We start from the raw sequence: 18,801 nt of genomic DNA, 5'->3' as shown, positions 1-18,801 counted from the left end.
TTTAGGCTAAAAAATGAAGAAACTAAAATATGGAATTATGTGATTTTTTCCCCCACACAGACCTATTTTAGATAGAAACGGATAATAGGTAGATGGATACCAATTATATGCTTACATCACTATGAACACCTTATAGAGATATTTTACACTCTGATTCTGGTATTTTTCATGCATTCATGCTGCCCTGTACTAAGCGTGCTGCTCTAAACAGGAATTCAGGGGAGAGTAAAAGCAGACATGTTCTATGTTCTCATAGTACTTAGAATTCAGGTACTCATTTAAAACTGACACAGATAAAAATAAAAGGCTTTGTGCTCCTGTAAACTAATTTGTGATCTTAGAAACTAAGTTACCTTCCTGAGTTCTCATTTTTTTCTCTAAATAATCAAGATAATAATATCTATTTCATAGGGTTTTCTTTTATATTAAAAACCATAACAGAAGCAGTGAGAAAAACAGAGAAATATGAGAACCATTTTATCAGAGATAGAGCTAAAACTAAATTTTGTGGCAAAGGATCAGGAAAAAAAAGGAGCTAAAGAAGATTGAGATATTGAGTTGAGATAATGGAAAAAATATATAATTGGGGAATTCTTAAAAACAAATCTTGGGGATGAATGGGTAGCAAGATAACCTTAGAAAAGTCCTTTGAGATCTCTCAAAGTGCAATCAGGTCATTGAAAATAACAGAAATTTGCAAATATGGATCAAGAAACTGGACAAAAGAATGGATGTTAGAGTCATTCTTTCAGAAGTGATAGTTAAGCCCCAATATGGGGTCCCCAAGAAAGAGTACAAACTGAAAAATACTGAGGTCCAGACAAACCTTGGCCTTAAATGAAAATGAAATACTACTACTTTCTTAAAACTGGTAGGAATAGATGATGAATCACTACCTTGTACCTGGGTAACCACCTAGGCTGAGGTGGGAGGGGAGGAGGTTCTGGATGACAGTGAAGCTGTGAATGCAGACACAGCTGCCTTATGGAATATTTTAGCAGAAAAGTAGGAACAAGTAAAGTAATTATTGGCCCAGGTAAAATTGAAAATAGCAACTTGTCAGCCAAGAAACTGAAAATGATCTACCATTTTATTCTACAACACTTGGAAATGAAGGGAATTAGAAGTTTACCTGAGAGGGGTGTTAGATCAGCAGGAAGGGCTGGAAAGGCATTAAATAGCATCACCGTGGAGAAAGTTATTGGAAATAGTGTCATAGAACAATGGTAAATGGAGAGCCTTAGAGGGATCATGCAGGGTTGAAGTTATGATGTCAATTAAGGTAGAAGATTAAGGGGACAGAGTATTTCAGAATTTTAAGAGGAACATAGCTAATATAGCTGACTTTGATTGTAGGGAAATATAATTAAATCAAAGATCTAATTCACAAAATGTGGAAAATTATGAGAGAGAATCTATATATATAAAAGCCAAGATACCAGAATGATGGATCTACTGGAATGACCAGAACGACCAGTCGATATGACATGAACTGCGGCGGCCTCTCCCCCTGGCTGGCCTGGCTCCCGATCAGCCCCCTGCCCCCAATAAGGGGTGTGGCCATCCAGCCAACCACCTGTGGCCCCCCTAACCATCCCCATCCCCAATCAGCACCCCCATTGGGGGCGGGGCCGGCCGACCTCCTGTGGCCCCAGGGGTGGCTGACCTCCTGCATCCCCTCCACCCACAAGCTCAACCCAATCAGCCCCCATCAGGGCAGGCTGGCTGAACCCCACTTGTGCACGAATTCATGCACCAGGCCTCTAGCACAATATAAAATAATGGTCAGAGAGTGACATATCCAGATATATTAAAGGGGGAATAATTCTAAATAGCAAATTTATTCTATTTGAATATAAAACATTGAGGCTGGAATTAAACCCATGACTTCTACTTTGTTAGCCTCAGTATCTAATAAATAAAATGAATATTATTATACTTTGATGAGTCTCACCCTCAGTTTTATCTTGAATCATTTCTCTGGGTTCAAATTCTATTTGATATATTTATGAGTCAGTATTTGGAGAAAACTTAAATAGGAGATGGGTTTTGAATTTAAGTCTAAAATCTTAAATGGAAGCATATTTTATTTTATGTAGAACATGGGGTCTCTACACAAGTAAAGGTTTCCTACCCTCCTTTTCTCCTAATGGAGGGGTGTAAAACTTTTTGTTAACTGCTTATGTTGTTATATGATTTAAAAGGTACATACTGTTCTTCAATCAATAGTTCAGAGTTTGAATGAAAAAGTAAATATAAAAATGTTCTGTGATATTAGTATATAAAGAGGTTCTATTAAATTATAGTTGACAAGAGTCATTTGTAGAGAGACAGGATATTTAATCTCGTTAGCAAATATCATCATTTGGCTGCATGTGGAATACCTTCATAGGTGGTTTACATCTTGGATGTGAGAGACTTGTGAGTCAGTGTTTAAACTATCCTGATTATTAGAGATAAATTCATCTAAAACAAACAACCAAATACATGCAAAACATTTGCCTAAGTGCTCTTTGCCTGTTGGGGAAAAGGGACATTATAGTAAGCTATTAGATGCTGCCATCTGCCATTCTTTTTTTTTTTTTTTTGAAAAAATATTTTTATTGATTTCAGAGAGGAAGGGAGAGGGAGAAAAACATCAATGATGAGAAAGAATCAATGATTGGCTGCCTCCTACACAATCCCCCCCCCCGCCCCCCCGCCCCGAGGATTGAGCCCTCAACCTGGGCGTGTGCCCTGACTAGGAATCGAACTGTTAATTCCATGCTCAACCACTGACCCACACTGACAGGGCCAAAATATACGTTTTTGAATAAGTGCAACCCTCTGGAAATTTTGAAAGTGTTGATTAACTTAGCAAATGTAAGCTCACTTAAACTAGATTCTTAAAAATCTTTAGACTCCATATAGGTTTGTGTTTATAAAAGCCAGAAAATTGGAATAATATTTTAAAATAATAAAACTCAGATGCCAGCCTTGAAAAAATATAGTGTGGTATTGACAATATAAACACATAGAAAATTAAAGAAGTAAAGGTTTTAGACCAGAAGGAAAAAAACAACACCACTAATGATGTTTGTAGGACTGCTTGACTTTCCCTCTCACATTTTATTTGCTTTTCCTTCGTCCATATTACTTTCTCTCTTGCTCAAAGCCTCTTAGAATACTTTGGAGTTTTAGGGAAAGTGTGTTTGCTGGTTTCGTAAGAGCTGGCCCCAACGTCCTTTGAGTTACCGACCACTAGGTCAGTGGTTCTCAACCTCCCTGATGCCGCGACCCTTTAATACCGTTCCTCATGTTGTGGTGACCCCCAACCATAACATTATTTTCGTTGCTACTTCATCACTGTAATGTTGCTACTGTTATGAATCGTCATGTAAATATCTGATATGCAAGATATATTTAGGCGACCCCTGTGAAAGGGGCGTTCGACCCCCAAAGGGGTCGCGACCCACAGGTTGAGAAACGATGCTCTAGGTGGTTACTTGCAAGTGCTGTGGACAAGTGTGCAGCCATAGCACCTGTGCATGAAGGGAGAGAATATGTCCTTTCCTTTGAGGAACAAGTGCTGGGAATCCCACAGGTGGCGTCTGAGACACTTGCCACTGGGAGCAAAAGGATACTTTAAAGAAAAGTGAGACTATTATGCTAAGCAAAGTGTGTCATTCAGTAAAAGCTAAAAACCATATCCTTTCACTCAGATGTGGAATATAAAACTGGAACTCATAGGCAGACCACAGAATGGTGGTTACCAGAGGGAAGGGGGTGAAAGGGTAGTAAAGGATAAGGATAAAGGACAGCTGATTTGACTTTGGGTAGCGGGCACACAATGCAATATACAATTCAAGTATCATCGAAATGTATACTTGAAGCCTATTAACCAATGTCACTCCAATAAATTTAATAAAGTATAAGGACATTTAGCGTGAAATGTCACAATTCTGAAATGAAGTCCTTTTGTGCATAACTAGGAGCAGGAGGAACATACAACTATAATTAAAATAAAGCTCTTGTTTTGTATCCTGTTATAGGTCTTTATTTTTATTTCAAAAACATATTTCTCTTCCAGTGACCACTACAGGTGAATCTTTTAATGTTTAGAAAAATGTGTGGTTTATAGGTTATTTTCTATCTTTCAATTCATTGAAAATTCATTGAATTTATAGCTGTGGTAAAATAGTGTGCTGAGTTTTGAGGGACTGAAAAGACAGAAGAGACCTAATTTGTTACCTCAATGAATATTTAAGTATCCTAAAAGGATTTAAATGGAGTATTTTTCAGACGATATCACAGTTTGTGTTCAGAAGCCTGAGTAATATTATTAATATAATTTTAAGTACCTTATCAGTACTATTTAAATAACTTCAGGCTAATTGGTTTTAGCAGCACCAGTAATTAAATAACATTAACTTGACTATCAAACAATGTATTTCTGTTCAAACAAAATAACATCAACCTTGATAACTTGTAATTAAAGGATTGTTTTCGGTATTAAAAAAACAGACATTGAGCTATGATAGGAAGCAATAAAATAATAAATGTATATGAGTTTTCTCTTAATTATAACAAATGTATTATTGACAGAGAAATTGAGTCATCTAATATTTTCTCTCTACTGAATAAAAACGTAATAAAATACTAAATAAAAATGAGTAAATATGTACAAAGTGCACATAAAGTCTATTTGTTTCCACATTTTCATAATAAATATCCCATAAGGCATTACACTTAAAATTAAACTTCAGGGAAGTAAATACAACACAATTGAAGAAAACATCAGGGGTCTGAAAGCAAAAGGAAGTAAAACATTACCTAACAGCAACAACTTTACAGTTCTTGCATCTCGCTCAGCATCTTCCTGAAGCTTTTTCTCCAGTTCTTTGGACCTTTTGGCTGACTCCTTACTCTCTGAACTAATACCGCTTCCCATCACGTCAGATTATTTGCTCAAACTTTTCCAGATGTAGAGCACAACTCTGGTTTGAATGTAGGTTGCAAAAGCAGTTCTCTGCTAAAGTACCCAACAGACCATTCTCTCATGCTCAAAGATTCTACTTTGACTAAGGAGATGCTTTCTGAGCTGTCACCTGATCTAAGGGTGTCACCCGATCAAATTAAATGGCTATTTCTGGTTCATCTTTAAAAATCTGTCCATCTTCCTTAAATAATGGCATATGAATATGTAAAAAGTTGTCAAAATCTGTATACTGAAGATAATATGCAATGAGCATTTCAAACAAAATATCTCACCCTAATAGGCCATCTTTATTACTGTGATTTTAAGTTCTGATAACTAAACAAGCTTGCATCTTATCTTTAGATGTTTGAGTCTCCAAATTCTTCATAATTAATTTAATATTACTATCAGTACATTTATATTCAATCATCCAAATTTTTAGTCTCATTGTGATTAGATTATGATACAACATTATTGAGAATCTCAGTATCTGTTGATTAACTAGAAAACAACTTCAAAAGATGAAAAAGATGTAGTTCTTATAGTTATACATATTATTGTACTGTCACATAGAATTCAACACACAGTGCTCTTAAATTATTGATTTTAGTCTCACAGGATGTATTTCCATAAATTGAGCTTTTACTGCTCCTGAGAAAGTCAATCCATCAACTTTAATTGAGGACCCACTTGGTGTTGACACTGAACTGTGTTCAATTTCGGTAGTGCATTGACTCTTTGGGGCCATTAAGCAACAGCTGTTGTTCTGGAAGGACTTTTATTGATTTGGTATAAAGGGAATAAAAAAGCAACGTTCTTTGAAACAGTAGGTAATTTGATTCTTCCTGAAAAAGAAGACTAAATACATCTAAATATGTTCCATGCCTTTCAACTACCATCATAGGTACCATGTACTTCTTGAAGACCTGCAAGCTTGGGGACAGAGATTATGTTGTATAATTTTTTTTTGTTTATTTGAAGCATAAAGTTCTTGTTAGGTATTCAATCAATATTTTCCTTAGAAACAGACATGGCTACCTGTGCCAGCAAATTATTCAATGTACATTTTGGGATCTGTGAATGTGCCTAACCAGAAAATGCTAGAATATAGTTAGTCCATCAACGTTCTTCTTGTGGATCATGTGCAAAGTTTGAACAGGTGGGTTTTTGCATATTCATACGAGAAGGAAATAGGCTGCCAAATCAAATACATATTCCTGCTTTGTTTACTTTTTCACAAAAATATTAAGTTGCAGATGCATAAGCATAGTCAAAACTTTCTGAATTTTATCCCTACAAAGCCATGTTATGATAGTACAAAGCTGTGGAACGGTCGGTATGCAAGGATTTGTGTAAATCATGTAGCATTGCTTTTACAATGCAAAGGGCCTGCTCCTGAGGGACATGATTTGCAATGACTAGTCTATTTATACTCACTCATGAACAGAGTTTACTCTGATAGCAACACAGAAGAACACAAATATTGGAATAGATCTCTTTTCGCCTATTGTTCTTATATCAAGATTGAATACACATAGTACCCTGAGTACACAAGATTCTTGGATGTTCCATAGCAATTATGAACTGTCTAGATACTTTCTATAATTTTATTTCAAATAAATATACCCCATAGCTTTTTGATGGGGACATACCCTGGTTTTGAAAGGGTATGGGTTTTACTAAGTCTTCTAAGAGAATTACTGGCTAAAACTGACCAACTTTTTCAGGAGTAGAAGTGTATGTTTTCTTTATCATATAAAATTATGAATTTCCACTTTTCGGTGTATCCCAGAATCTCTCATCATTAACATTATGTGATTATGATGTGATTTTTTTCATCAGTGACTAAAAATTCTTGACAAAAATATCAAGATGCGTCTATATTTAGGGGAGGGAGTTTGGGTGAACTAGAGAGGAAAGGAAGGTTCTTTCCACAGCCCTCTCCCCCTGGGTGCCTGGGACCCAGCTTCACTAGTAAGCTGGAGTTTTTAGTCCATGTTGCTTCACTTAGGATTACAGCTTTCTGGAATTAAGAAAATGAGGAAAGTAAAATAATAAATTCCACAAGAGTGGTGACAACATCTTATTAACTTGGATGTCCTCCAGATTATTTTGCACAGTGCTAGCCATAGGAAATGTTAAAAAAATGATTTCTTGCTAATGAATTGATAGAGACTTAGGGTCTCTTTTTCTTGTGCTACGCTGAGGTGACAGTACAGTTAGGGATTCTTCCCAAGATTCAGTGTCATAATTGGTCTTTTGCACTACCCTAGAAATTTTAGAGTTATTTAAAAAATTGGACAGTGAAGATGTCCAATGTTAGTCTGAAATAATGTCAATAAATACAATTACAACTGTTAGCCCAACATTCACACTTTTTTATCAGCCTTAAAAATAACATCAGCACATTCCCTTTCTATCTTTAAATCTTGTCCCATAATGAGGAAAATTTGATAGAAGATGACAATAGGAAATTAGATGCTTTTCATTCAGGGAAACATATGGCCATAAATTTTATTTTAGAAGATAAGCAACCATCACAGACACTGTCATGTTAGAGTTCCATATATTAACCAGCTAAAAGAGATAGATTGCCCTGTGTGTATACATGTGCTCACACACACACTTGGATGCACAACCCATGCACACACCCACAGAAAGCAGGAGACAGTATGTTGGAACATCGTGATTTTTTTAGAATAATTATTGAAAATGACTTCTAAGAACCTTGTTGGGTTTTCTTTTTAAAATCACAGCATCACCTGATTTGGAATATCTTCTTTTGGTACCAGGCTGTGCAAGAAAGAAAAATGGACTTAAAGTAAAACACAGAGAATGAGCCCTCAGCGCTAAAGGTCACTGAAAACCCGCAAGCCTGGTGGCATGAGTGTTACACCCTCTTGCTATTTTGGGTCAAGGTCTCTGTGGAACCTTCAGAAGAAGACACTAGCTTTTGAAAACGTTGAGTAATCACTATTTTAAATGTATTACTCAATAGCTAGCTTGCCGTTGACATGCAATTATTTCCCATCTGCTTTTAATATGGAGATTTTAACCTATGCTTTTGCAGATGTCTCTTTTGTTGGTATTACCTGGGCTTCTGCAGTTATCAAACTGGATTTCCCCTGAGCAAGTGACATGTGACTACAGGGGCTCAATTTCCTTCTGGAAATTATCAATACAGGCTGCTATCTGTATTTGTTTTTATTTTGTTTTCATATCTTAGAGGAATTGTTTACTTCAAGTATTGGGTCCCTGGGTAGTTTGAGTCCTAGCTGCCTTAGCAATGAGTTTTATCCTTGCATATTCCCATGGAATTTGCGGCAAACCCTCTCTCCTTTGCTAATGGTACTCAGATGTGCACTTCTGGGAGCTCTGTGCATGGTATTTCCTCCAGATAGTTCATGTCTTGGGGGACTTCTGAGAGAAGTCTTTTGATCTAGAGGGAATAGGGCAAACAAAACTTGCCGTTTCAAATTAGCACATTCAGATAGTGCAATAAGTTTACAATGCCAATATTAAGCCGCTCTTATGTCTTAAGAGGTGATACAAATGTGTATTTTTATTCATTGTAGTTGAGTATTTCCACCTTACTTATGCCATATACTCTTCTTTATGGATTAGGATGTGATTATATATAATGATTTTTGGAAATAAAAAATGTTATAAGCCTAACTGACAAAGAAGATGAGAGTCAGAATTTTTTCCCAAGGGGCCTCTTCTTGTCCCAAACTCTGACTCTTTCAAGACTTTTCATATGTGGCTTTAATACAGCATTTCCACTACATGTTCCCTGAATCTTATTCTCAGTAATCTCAGTCCTGATGATTGCAGCCACCATCTATTTTGGTTTCATGATTCTGTTCTCTGCCCTACCCCAGTCTAACCTGTATGTGCCAGGTTAAATTCTCTAAAGCCCAAGTTTTATTATTATACTTTTCTTATTGAAAAAAACAACAACACAACAACAACACAAAGAACTCCTTATTTTTTACTGACACCTATCTTAGTCCTGCCGTTATACTCTCATTAATCTAATTAGTAGAACCCAACAATGCAAATATATTTCCGGGTACTTTTCCTAACACATTCTCTAGTTTAGCTCCACTATTTCCTGTTTCCTAATTAGGTGTCCCAATTTACCTTTCGCTCGTGCTTTTATTTTCTTCACTAAGAATATCTTGTTCTTCCATAGCTGACTTTTCTCATGGTACCCATTCTTTCAGAAAGAACCTAAGCGCCGAAACCGGTTTGGCTCAGTGGATAGAGCGTCGGCCTGCGGACTGAAAGGTCCCAGTTCGGTTCCGGTCAAGGGCATGTACCTGGGTTGCGGGCACATCCCCAGTAGGAGGTGTGCAGGAGGTAGCTGATCGATGTTTCTCTCCCATCGATGTTTCTAACTCTCTATGTCTCTCCCTTCCTCTCTGTAAAAAATCAATAAAATATATTTAAAAAAAAAAAAAGAAAGAAAGAAAGAACCTAAGGTATATGTTCTCCATTGGGCTTCACATCTACTGACACCCATTGGGTGATTCTTTACTTTCCAAGTTCCTAAGAGGAATGTTCTGCCAGTGAATTTGTCCTTCCTCGTTAAATGGTCAGGATACTTTTCAGTAATTGTGCTCTCTGGTTCTTCTCTACTGTGTGCTGGCTCCTACTTGAGAGTACACAGAAGAAAATAGTGTTTACTGAAATAATTAGTGAATAATGAGTGATCAATGAATATATGATGTTTGACAGCATTTTGCTCCTCCTTAGAAATACATAATTCTGCCTCCCAAATGATTGCAAGTGTGAAATATTACTTCTAGAACTGCATGAACTCACTTATTCAACAATTGATATATTCAACAATTGTTATGTAGCAGGCATTGAAGATTTATCGGTAAATAAAACAGTCAGATATCTTTTCTCAAATACTTAAATTCTATAGTGTGTGAGTATGTACAGGGTTCACACAGACAATAAACATGATCAATATTTAAAGTTCGTAGAATTTAGATGGTGATGTTAAGAAAAAACAAAATCAGAATGGGCATAAAGAGTATGGGGTGGTGGAGAGCATAAGAGATTACAATTTTATATAATACTAAAGGCCTGGTGTATGAAATTCATGCACGGGCAGGGTCCCTAGGCCTGGCCGGAGTTCAGGGCCAATCGGGGCCTTCCTTCACCCTGCTGCCAGCTGCTGGCCAGGGCCTTCCTTTGTCCCATGCTGCTCCCTGGTGGTCAGCACACACCATAGTGAACGGTTGAACTCCCGGTTGGTCGAACTCCTGAAGAAATAGTTTGCATATTAGCCTTTTATTATTTAGGATGTCCAGGGAATAAATAAGGTCATTGTTTTAAATTAAGTTCCATGAAACTGAGTTTAAGATAAAAAATGCATATGGAAAGTTTATTGGAAAGTGTCCTTTGGAACAATCCATATAAATGACGGAAGGAAGAAATACTGGCAGAAGGAGAAATTGGATTGTAATGTAGTTGCAACAGAGCATTAGCCAATCCTATGAGAGATCCCAAGCTGAGTTGTTCATATATATACGAAATGAAGAACTGGACCCATATATCCCCTTTAAGGGTCATAACAGCTGGGGAATATCAGAAGATTCCACTTGATATGATTCACTATGATAACTCACTGTACAAATAAAAATAGTGATCGTGGGGATTCTGCCAAATGCCATGTATATTCATTCCAATTATACACTCGGGGACTTGAGAAATAACTACTGTCTGGGTCTGTGAATCCACTGGACCACTGTAACCTTGATATGGTCTAGGACACCATTTATTACCTGACAACCATATGTCTCTACTGTAACATGATGGCCATGATATGACTGCTGGTTCCCAAGTATCAAGGTCCACTCAGATCTCATAAAATGCCTTTAGTAAATCTTCACTGTATATATTTGCCTTAGTTGAAAATTTCTCCTTTGTGAGAAACTTTCAGTAATTGGGTTATGGCTTGAGAAACAGCTTCGGTCTGAAAATAGGGCAAGGGATCATGATATTTTTTGACATTACCCTCCTACTGATTACACTTGACTTTTCTGGTTAAGTTGAGCAATACTCATATTGCCTGCTCATTCATTTTGGCTTTAGGACTACTTTGTTTTATTAACTATTTCCATAGGTCCCTGCACATCAGGCTCTCCTAGCTACCACTCTTATCATGACTATCATTACAATATTACACCTACTTTGGTTCTCATAATTAAATGCTGGCACTTGGTCTCTATATTGCCATTGCTTTGAGGAAGCCTAGGTCTCTAACTGAACTTTCTATCATTAACCCCTGCCTATAAAAACTGTCTTAATAATACTGAGATCCCCCCCTCACTAGTACATTTCTTACTATTTTAATACAAGGAAAGCTATGTGATCATTTTCTAAAGCAGTGGTTCTCAACCTTGGCTGCACATTAGAATCACCCAGGTGATTCTAATGTGCAGCCAAGGTTGAGAACCACTGTTCTAAACTCTGATTGGTTTCTCAGTCTAGGATGCCAACTTCTCTCAGCCTCCTGTTGCCTTTGTCTACCATTTGTCAGGGAACAATTCTATAGCCAGGTTTCTGAGAGCCATCCTAGAAAACATGTTAACATAATCTCCCAGGGTATTGGCACCCTATAATACAGGAAGGGGCTTTCCTACAATACCGCTCCTTTATTCATCTTTATGTTCCACCTTCCTCTGACCATTAGAATATAATCATAAACACATACACACTCTTCCAGCTCCTACATGTTGGTTAGTTTCTGCTGCTTTTCTGGTCTGTGGGCTCTTTCTTTGGATAACAGGTCCAGAACTTCCTGGCCAGGTTATGTCATAAGTGGATCATAGTTACTGACCAGATCTCTAGGAGCAGTGGGCATAGATTCTCACTAGGTTGAATGTCATCTGACAAAGGCCTTTGCATTGTCTTCAGGCAAGGGGGAGTGCTAGCCTTTAAAAGGGAAGAGAGTACCATTTTTGCCAGCCCAGAGAGTCCAAGTAAAATCTAAGGATTCAAGATTTTTTTGATGTAGCAACCCAGGCATCACTATTCTGACTCTGGGTCTGGGTCCCCTCCCCTCCCCCCCCCCCCCCGCCTTTTTAAATGAGGACCTTGAGTTTGATATAGTAGTCTTGCCAAAGTTGAAAATTCCATTTTCTATGGAACTTTCCTAACCTTATAATTAAGTCCTGGGTCTGATTATTACTTGTTCTACCTCCATCTTCACTATAGGAAATGAGAGTACCTTTTTATGCAACTCAGTTGATTCTCTGGGTTTTGCACTAAGTTGGTAATTAATCACCTTTGGACTGACATTGTCTTCAGTGAATTGATGACTCTCTGCAACAGGCATCAATACTACAATCATATTTTCTACTTCCCAACTTTACTGTATGTACCAATATTGGTCTTCTTTCTATGACCCATGCTACATGGCTATTTTTCTCTTTTGGCACACCACCTGAAACTCATGAAAGTCTGAAAGCAATCACACAGCCATTACTCTCCTGACACTAACTCATGTTCCAGTATTTTCATATTTTCTGTCATAGTTTCTATTTTCTATTCATCTAGTGGTCAGTGAGACATTACTACTTGCTCGATGATAGCAGGAAGATAAATTAATCTGTTTTAATAACTGTGCATTTTTCTCCTTTTTTGATGCTTGCTAAATAATAATTTCATGTCTCCATTGAATTATTTTTCCCTAGAAAATCCTTAAATAATATCTTTGCCTATTCAACCCTATTTACATCTCTACTAAAATTCTGAACTATGGTTATACTAAAGGATGACACACCTTATGACTACAAAATATAGTTAAGTCAATAATGCAAGTGCACATGGAAAAAACAATTGTGGCTGAAAACGATTATGGTCAATGTCAAATTAATTGTATACACACATATACAAACACAAACAAGATTTAATGAATTCAAAAGAGAAAGTTATGCTTTCAGCTAGACTTTGAGTTATAGTTAAAATTTCAAATAGATAAAAGAAAAGGCATCCAGAGCTCAGTATAAAATATTAAAAGGTCATGGAATTTGTAGGCAGACACACCAGGCAGCCACACCATTCTTTTAGTAGTTGTGTCATCTTGTACACATTTCTTAATATTGAAAGACTTATTATTTTCCTTGTACAACAGAGGCTTAGAAAGTTCTTTTGAAGATTAGAACTCATGTCTATAAAATAGCATGGTGACTGGAGGATCACAGGAATTCACTGTAGGGTAGCATTTATGATTTTTCCAGATGAAGGAAACTGCATGTGTGAGAACCAGAGGCAGGAATTTCCACAGATACCGGTGAGTTCAGGAGACATTGTGTGACTTACCATGAGTAGATCAGTTTGACTTGAGGACTGTGTGTATTTGGGAGCAGTGAGAGACACATTTAGAAAAACAGATTGAAACAGATTGTGAAGGGCATTGTTTTCCAAGGTAAGGAGTTTATTGTAAAGGTTGGAAGGAGCCAAGAAATATTTTTTTTGAGTAAGGAAGTAGCCAAGTAGAAGCAGTGTTTTGAGAATAGAAAAACTAACAGTAATTTGTGGGCTGGCTTGGAAGAAAGGGGAATAGAAATAGAAAACCAAATCAGGATTCCAGCACAGTAATTGAAACATTAGAAAATAAGGATGAGTATTAGGATACAAAATGTGGGGAAGCAATTTCAAAATAATGTACAAATACAAGAATCAATACCTAGAAAAAGGTAATAGATTTTTTTAAAGAGAGAATGAGGGAAAAGGAGGGAGGAGAAGAGAGAGAAACATTGAGGGAAGGGATGTGAGAGTGCAACATTGATTTGCTGCCTCCTGCACAGCCCCCTCCTGGGTATTGAGCCTGAAATCCTTGCATATGTCCTGACTGGAAATCAAACCTAACCCTTCAGTGCACTGGATGACTCCCAAACAGCTGAGCCACAGCAGCCAGGGCAGGTAATAGTTTCTTGATGAAAAGAAGAATATGGAATAAATATTTGGTGCAGTGAAAGGAGCACATTTGTGGAGACAGAGAGCCTTGGGCTCAAATCTTGCCTGCATGTTGTTTTGTAAATGTAATCATATATTCAATCTTTCTGAACCTCATTTAGCTCATTTGTAAAATAAAAGTGTTACCAGTGAATTTACTGTGATGATAATATAATGAAATAGTAAATCATTTTTTATTTTGAATTGAGATTATGATATAAATGGACAGGAGTTGGGAAGAAGGAAAACACACTTGAAATAGAAATAATAAGACTAACACTGTGTAAGTCAGCGGTTCTCAACCTGTGGGTCGCGACCCCTTTGGGGGTCGAACAACCCTTTCACAGGGGTTGCCTAAGACCATCGGAAAACACATATATAATTACATATTGTTTTTGTGATTAACCACTATGTTTTAATTATGTTCAATTTGTAACAATGAAATTGGGGCTCGCCACAACATGAGGAACTATATTAAAGGGTCGCAGCATTAGAAAGGTGAAGAACCACTGGTGTAAGTTGATATAACAGCAAGATTTTCTTGAGCTAATATATAATGGAATTTGAAAATACATGATTACTACTCAAGAGAGAGACCATTATTTTATTTTGAAAATGGAAGATTTTTTTTTAAAATTTTGAGGAAGAAATCTAGGCTGGGATGGCACAAATTTGTGAGGTTTATGAATATAAAACACTCTACCCCTGAGTTCAAATCATGATGAAATTTTAATCATGATAATAGGTTTCCTCACCTGACAGAGCGCTCTCGCTTCTCTCATTCAGTCTCCAAAATATGGCTAAATGTATTTTCCCGAGTTCCATTCAAAAATCTCCATTAAATTTGGAATCTTGAAATCCTTATCTCTTTGCCATATGGCTCCAACATACCTCATCACACTTCCATCAATTCTATGCTTTTGAAGGCTAAATCTCCCATGACTTTTCAATGTTCCCCAAAACAAACTCTTTGCTTTATCTCTCTGTGCCCTGAAGTTATTTCTATGTGAATCATTTTTGTGAATCGTATATATTCCCAGGAAATCCGGGTTGTATTCATTTTAAACTTGAAAGAATGTGCTATGTAAACTGGACAATTTCTTTTAAGTAAGTGCAGGTTAGCAGTCAGGGTATTGGATTTATATTGTGTTATGTGTTGACTCAATGTGGGTCAGATGCAAAATAAGATTCAGGTTGTCCCTACTCTTTATTAGCTTTAAAAAAATAATGCACACCCAAACATTTTCCATTGTGAGTAGTAACAAACCATTGGCAGAATGTAGAAAAGGCTGGCCCTAACCAGTTTGGCTAAGTGGATGGAGTGTTGGCCTGCACACTGAAGGGTACCAGGTTCAGTTCTGGTCAAGGGCATATATGTTGATTGAGGGTCCATCCCTGGCCCTGGCCAGGGTTTGTGCAGGAGGCAACCAATCGATGTGATATCTCTCTCTCTCTCTCTCTCTCTCTCTCTCTCTCTCTCTCTATCTATCTCTCTCTCTCTCCCTCTCCCTCCCTCTCTTCCACTCTCTCTAAAAATCAATGAAAAAATATCCTCCAGTGAGAATTAACAAACAAACAAAAAAAGAAAGAAGAGGTTTTATTATTTACCATGAAATTTGCCTAAAAAGTACAGCTGCTATTACTGAATAATCACTGGCTTAATTTTATTTGGCCTGATAATGTTTTACACTAAAAAGTGAGTGAGACAGTTATTTTCACCATCCAACCCTCTTTTGAGAGTTTATCTATTCTGTTATCTCTTGACACGTTCTCTCTTAAAAGCTCAGAGGCCTCCCAGAAGTTCCCATTTTTCAAATGGCACACTTTCCCCAAACCCTCCCACTAGACAGAGCCTCACAATTCAGACCTATTCTAACCTCTAAGGATCAATCTAGCAAAGCTTTTTTTTAAAAATATATTTTATTGATTTTTTACAGAGAGCAAGGGAGAGGGATAGAGAGTTAGAAACATCAATCAGCTGCCTCCTGTACACCTCCTACTGGGGAGGTGCCCCCAACTAAGGTACATGCCCTTGACTGGAATCGAACCTGGGACCCTTCAGTCCTCAGGCCGACACTCTATCCACTGAGCCAAACCGGTTAGGGCTAGCAAAGCTTTTTAATGAAAAATATAGGAGAATGGAAGGTCAGGCAGAGTTCATGGAGCTTAAGTCTTCCCTAAAAATTAAGATATCAAAATGTCCCAAATTAATGAACTAACACACAAGAGAATGTTAGAACAGTGCCTTGCATATTGCAGTTAAAAAAAAGATATTCTTCCTGATCCTGTTCCAAAAGGGGGAAGTTCTGACAGCACTCACCTACGCAACCAGGGATAATTACATCTCCAGCACAGTTCTGTATCCTGTGGGTGGACTAATGGCTATGTTTACTAGGATTTCCAAAGATAACCTATTGTAGATGCTGTGTCTAGGCACCCACACCCTCCCTACTTGCTAGAAGGTCCTGCCTGATAGCTGTGAGCGGTCAGTTCTCTCTAGAAATTTCCCTCAGCCTCTCATGTCTACCTCGTCCAAGGTCACACATCTGTCTACATTCGGCGACTGGTGTCTCAAGTCAGGACAAATCTGAGGGCCATCCTAGCTTCAGAGCTCCTGTGAGATTGGCTGAGGTATTATTACTGTACTGAAGTCCAACTTCATCTGCCTAATTCTGCTACCTTTACTTCCCCCGCAGATGTTGATTCTAGGAACACTCCTTGATAAGCTTCCTTTCCAATAATGTGTTTCAGAGTTGACTCCCCAGGGAACCACACCAAGTAACATGCCTCAAGCCAAAACAGATCACCGCTGTCAACAACACCAGGGCCACCACCACAACCTCCAGCAAGCCTGTAACTCGCACTGCATTTTTTGATGTGTTAAACAGCACCACGTTGACTCAGTCCTCCACGTTGACTCAGTCCTCCAGGGTATCCTCGTTACTCACTTTCACTTCATCCCCCCATCTGTGGAAACACTCAGTCTATTCATTTTTTTAAAGTAGAGTTTATTTGTTAGATCAGTTTTAGGTTTACTGCAAAATGGAGAAGCTACAGAGGTTTCTCATACACTCTCTTTCCTACACATGCATAGTCTCCACACCAGAATACCTTTGCGACAATGTATGAACCTATATTGACATGCCATCATCACCCAGAATTCATAGTTTACATTAGATTGCCTCTTGGTGTTGTATATTTTAGGGATTTGGAAAAACATAGGTAGCCTTTTCAGAATGGCTTCTTTCACTTAGCAATATGTATTTAAATTTCTTCCATGTCTTCTTATGGCTTGAGAGTTTATTTTTATCACTGAATAATAAATATTCCACTGTCTAGATTTATATTTCAATCACCCACTGAAGGATATCTTGGTTGCTCCCTCATTTTGGCAATTAAAACTAAAGCTGCTATAAACATCTGGTTTTACTGTAGACATAAGTTTTGAACTCCTTTGGTTAAGATCAGTGAGCGCAATTGCTAAATTATATCATAAGAGTATGTTTAGTTTTGTAAGAAAATACTAAATGTCTTTCAAAATGGCTGTACTATTTTGCATTCCCACCAGCTATGAATGAGAGTTCTTGTTGCTCCACATGCTCGTTAGCATTTGGTGTTGTCAGTGTTTTGAATTTTGCCCATTCTCACAGCTGTGTAGGAATATATCTTTGTTTTAATTTTTATTTCCCTGATGACATAGGATGTGGATTATCTTTTTATATGCTTATTTGTCATGTATGTATCTTCTTTTGTGTCTTATAAAAATTTGTCTAGGTTATCAAATTTACCTTAATTGTTTTAATTTCTATGGGTTCTGGGATGATGTCTTTTCTTTCATTTCTAACATTAGTAGTTTGTGTCACCTCTCTTTTTTATCTAAATAGCCTATTCAAGAGGCTTATTGATTTTATTGATAAATTCAAATAATCAGCTATTGGTTTCACTGATTTTCTCTATTATTATCATTTTCCATTATATTGATTTCTGCTGTAATTTTTATTATTTATTTTCTACTGCTTACTTTGTAATTATTTTGCTCTCCTTTTTCTAGTTTTCTAAGATGAATGTTTCAGTGGTTCTCAACCTTCCTAAGGCTGCGACCCGTTAATACCGTTCCTCATGTTGTGGTGACCCCCAACCATAAAATAATTTTCGTTGCTACTTCATAACTATAATTTTGCTACTGTTATGAATCATAATGTAAATATCTGATATGCAGGATGTATTTTCATTGTTCGCGACCCACAGGTTGAGAACCACTGGTTTAGATGATGGATTTTAGATGTTTCTTTTATGTTACAGGGCAAAAGTAGGTTTGCAATTATAATTCAAATAAATATACAAGAATAATACAAGAATGAACTCTGTTTTTCACATACTCACAACTGCAAAACTACTTTTGCATATTAACAACTATAAACCTATATATGTACTCACTGTTACAAATTATCCTTTAAATATTACTTTCACTGCTTCCTACAAATTTTGATTACTTGTGTTTTAATTTTTATTTAATTTAAATATTTTTAAATTTCTCTTGAGGTATCTTCTTTGAGCCATATTCTATTTAAAAGTATGCTGCTTAATCTCTAAATATTGAGGGACATTTCCAGCTATTTTTATGTTATTGATTTCTAGTTATATCCATTGTGGTCCAAGAACAGAATTTGTTAAAGTGTGTTTGATAGTCCAGAATGTGGTCTATTTTGGTGAATGTTCCTTACAAGCATGAGAAGATTTGTATTCTGCTGTTGTTGGATGAAGTAGTCTATAGATGTCTATTATATCAAGTTGATTGATTGTGTTGTAGGTTCAACTATGTCCTTACTAATTTTCTGCCTGCTGGATCTGTCCATTTCTGATATAGG

The 18,801-nt window shown here is 37.1% G+C and overlaps 2 protein-coding genes across 2 annotated transcripts in view; one reads left to right on the top strand and one right to left on the bottom strand.

Annotated features, from left to right (window-relative positions):
- GNAT3 (G protein subunit alpha transducin 3) overlaps positions 1-4,930 on the bottom strand; it is a gene marked incomplete at both ends in the record, with an annotated part of 47,545 nt that extends 42,615 nt beyond the window's left edge. Inside the window, one exon of the mRNA XM_081102360.1 lies at positions 4,813-4,930. Within this exon, the coding sequence (XP_080958486.1) occupies positions 4,813-4,930 (118 nt within the window). The remainder of the gene's footprint in view (positions 1-4,812) is intronic.
- Positions 1-18,801, top strand: part of CD36 (CD36 molecule (CD36 blood group)) — a 275,923-nt gene that overhangs the window by 110,670 nt on the left and 146,452 nt on the right. The window lies entirely within an intron of this gene.

Source organism: Myotis nattereri (assembly GCF_964212035.1).
Source record: "Myotis nattereri genome assembly, chromosome: 11".
Lineage (NCBI taxonomy): Eukaryota > Metazoa > Chordata > Mammalia > Chiroptera > Vespertilionidae > Myotis > Myotis nattereri.
This window is presented reverse-complemented; position numbering and strand designations above follow the sequence as displayed.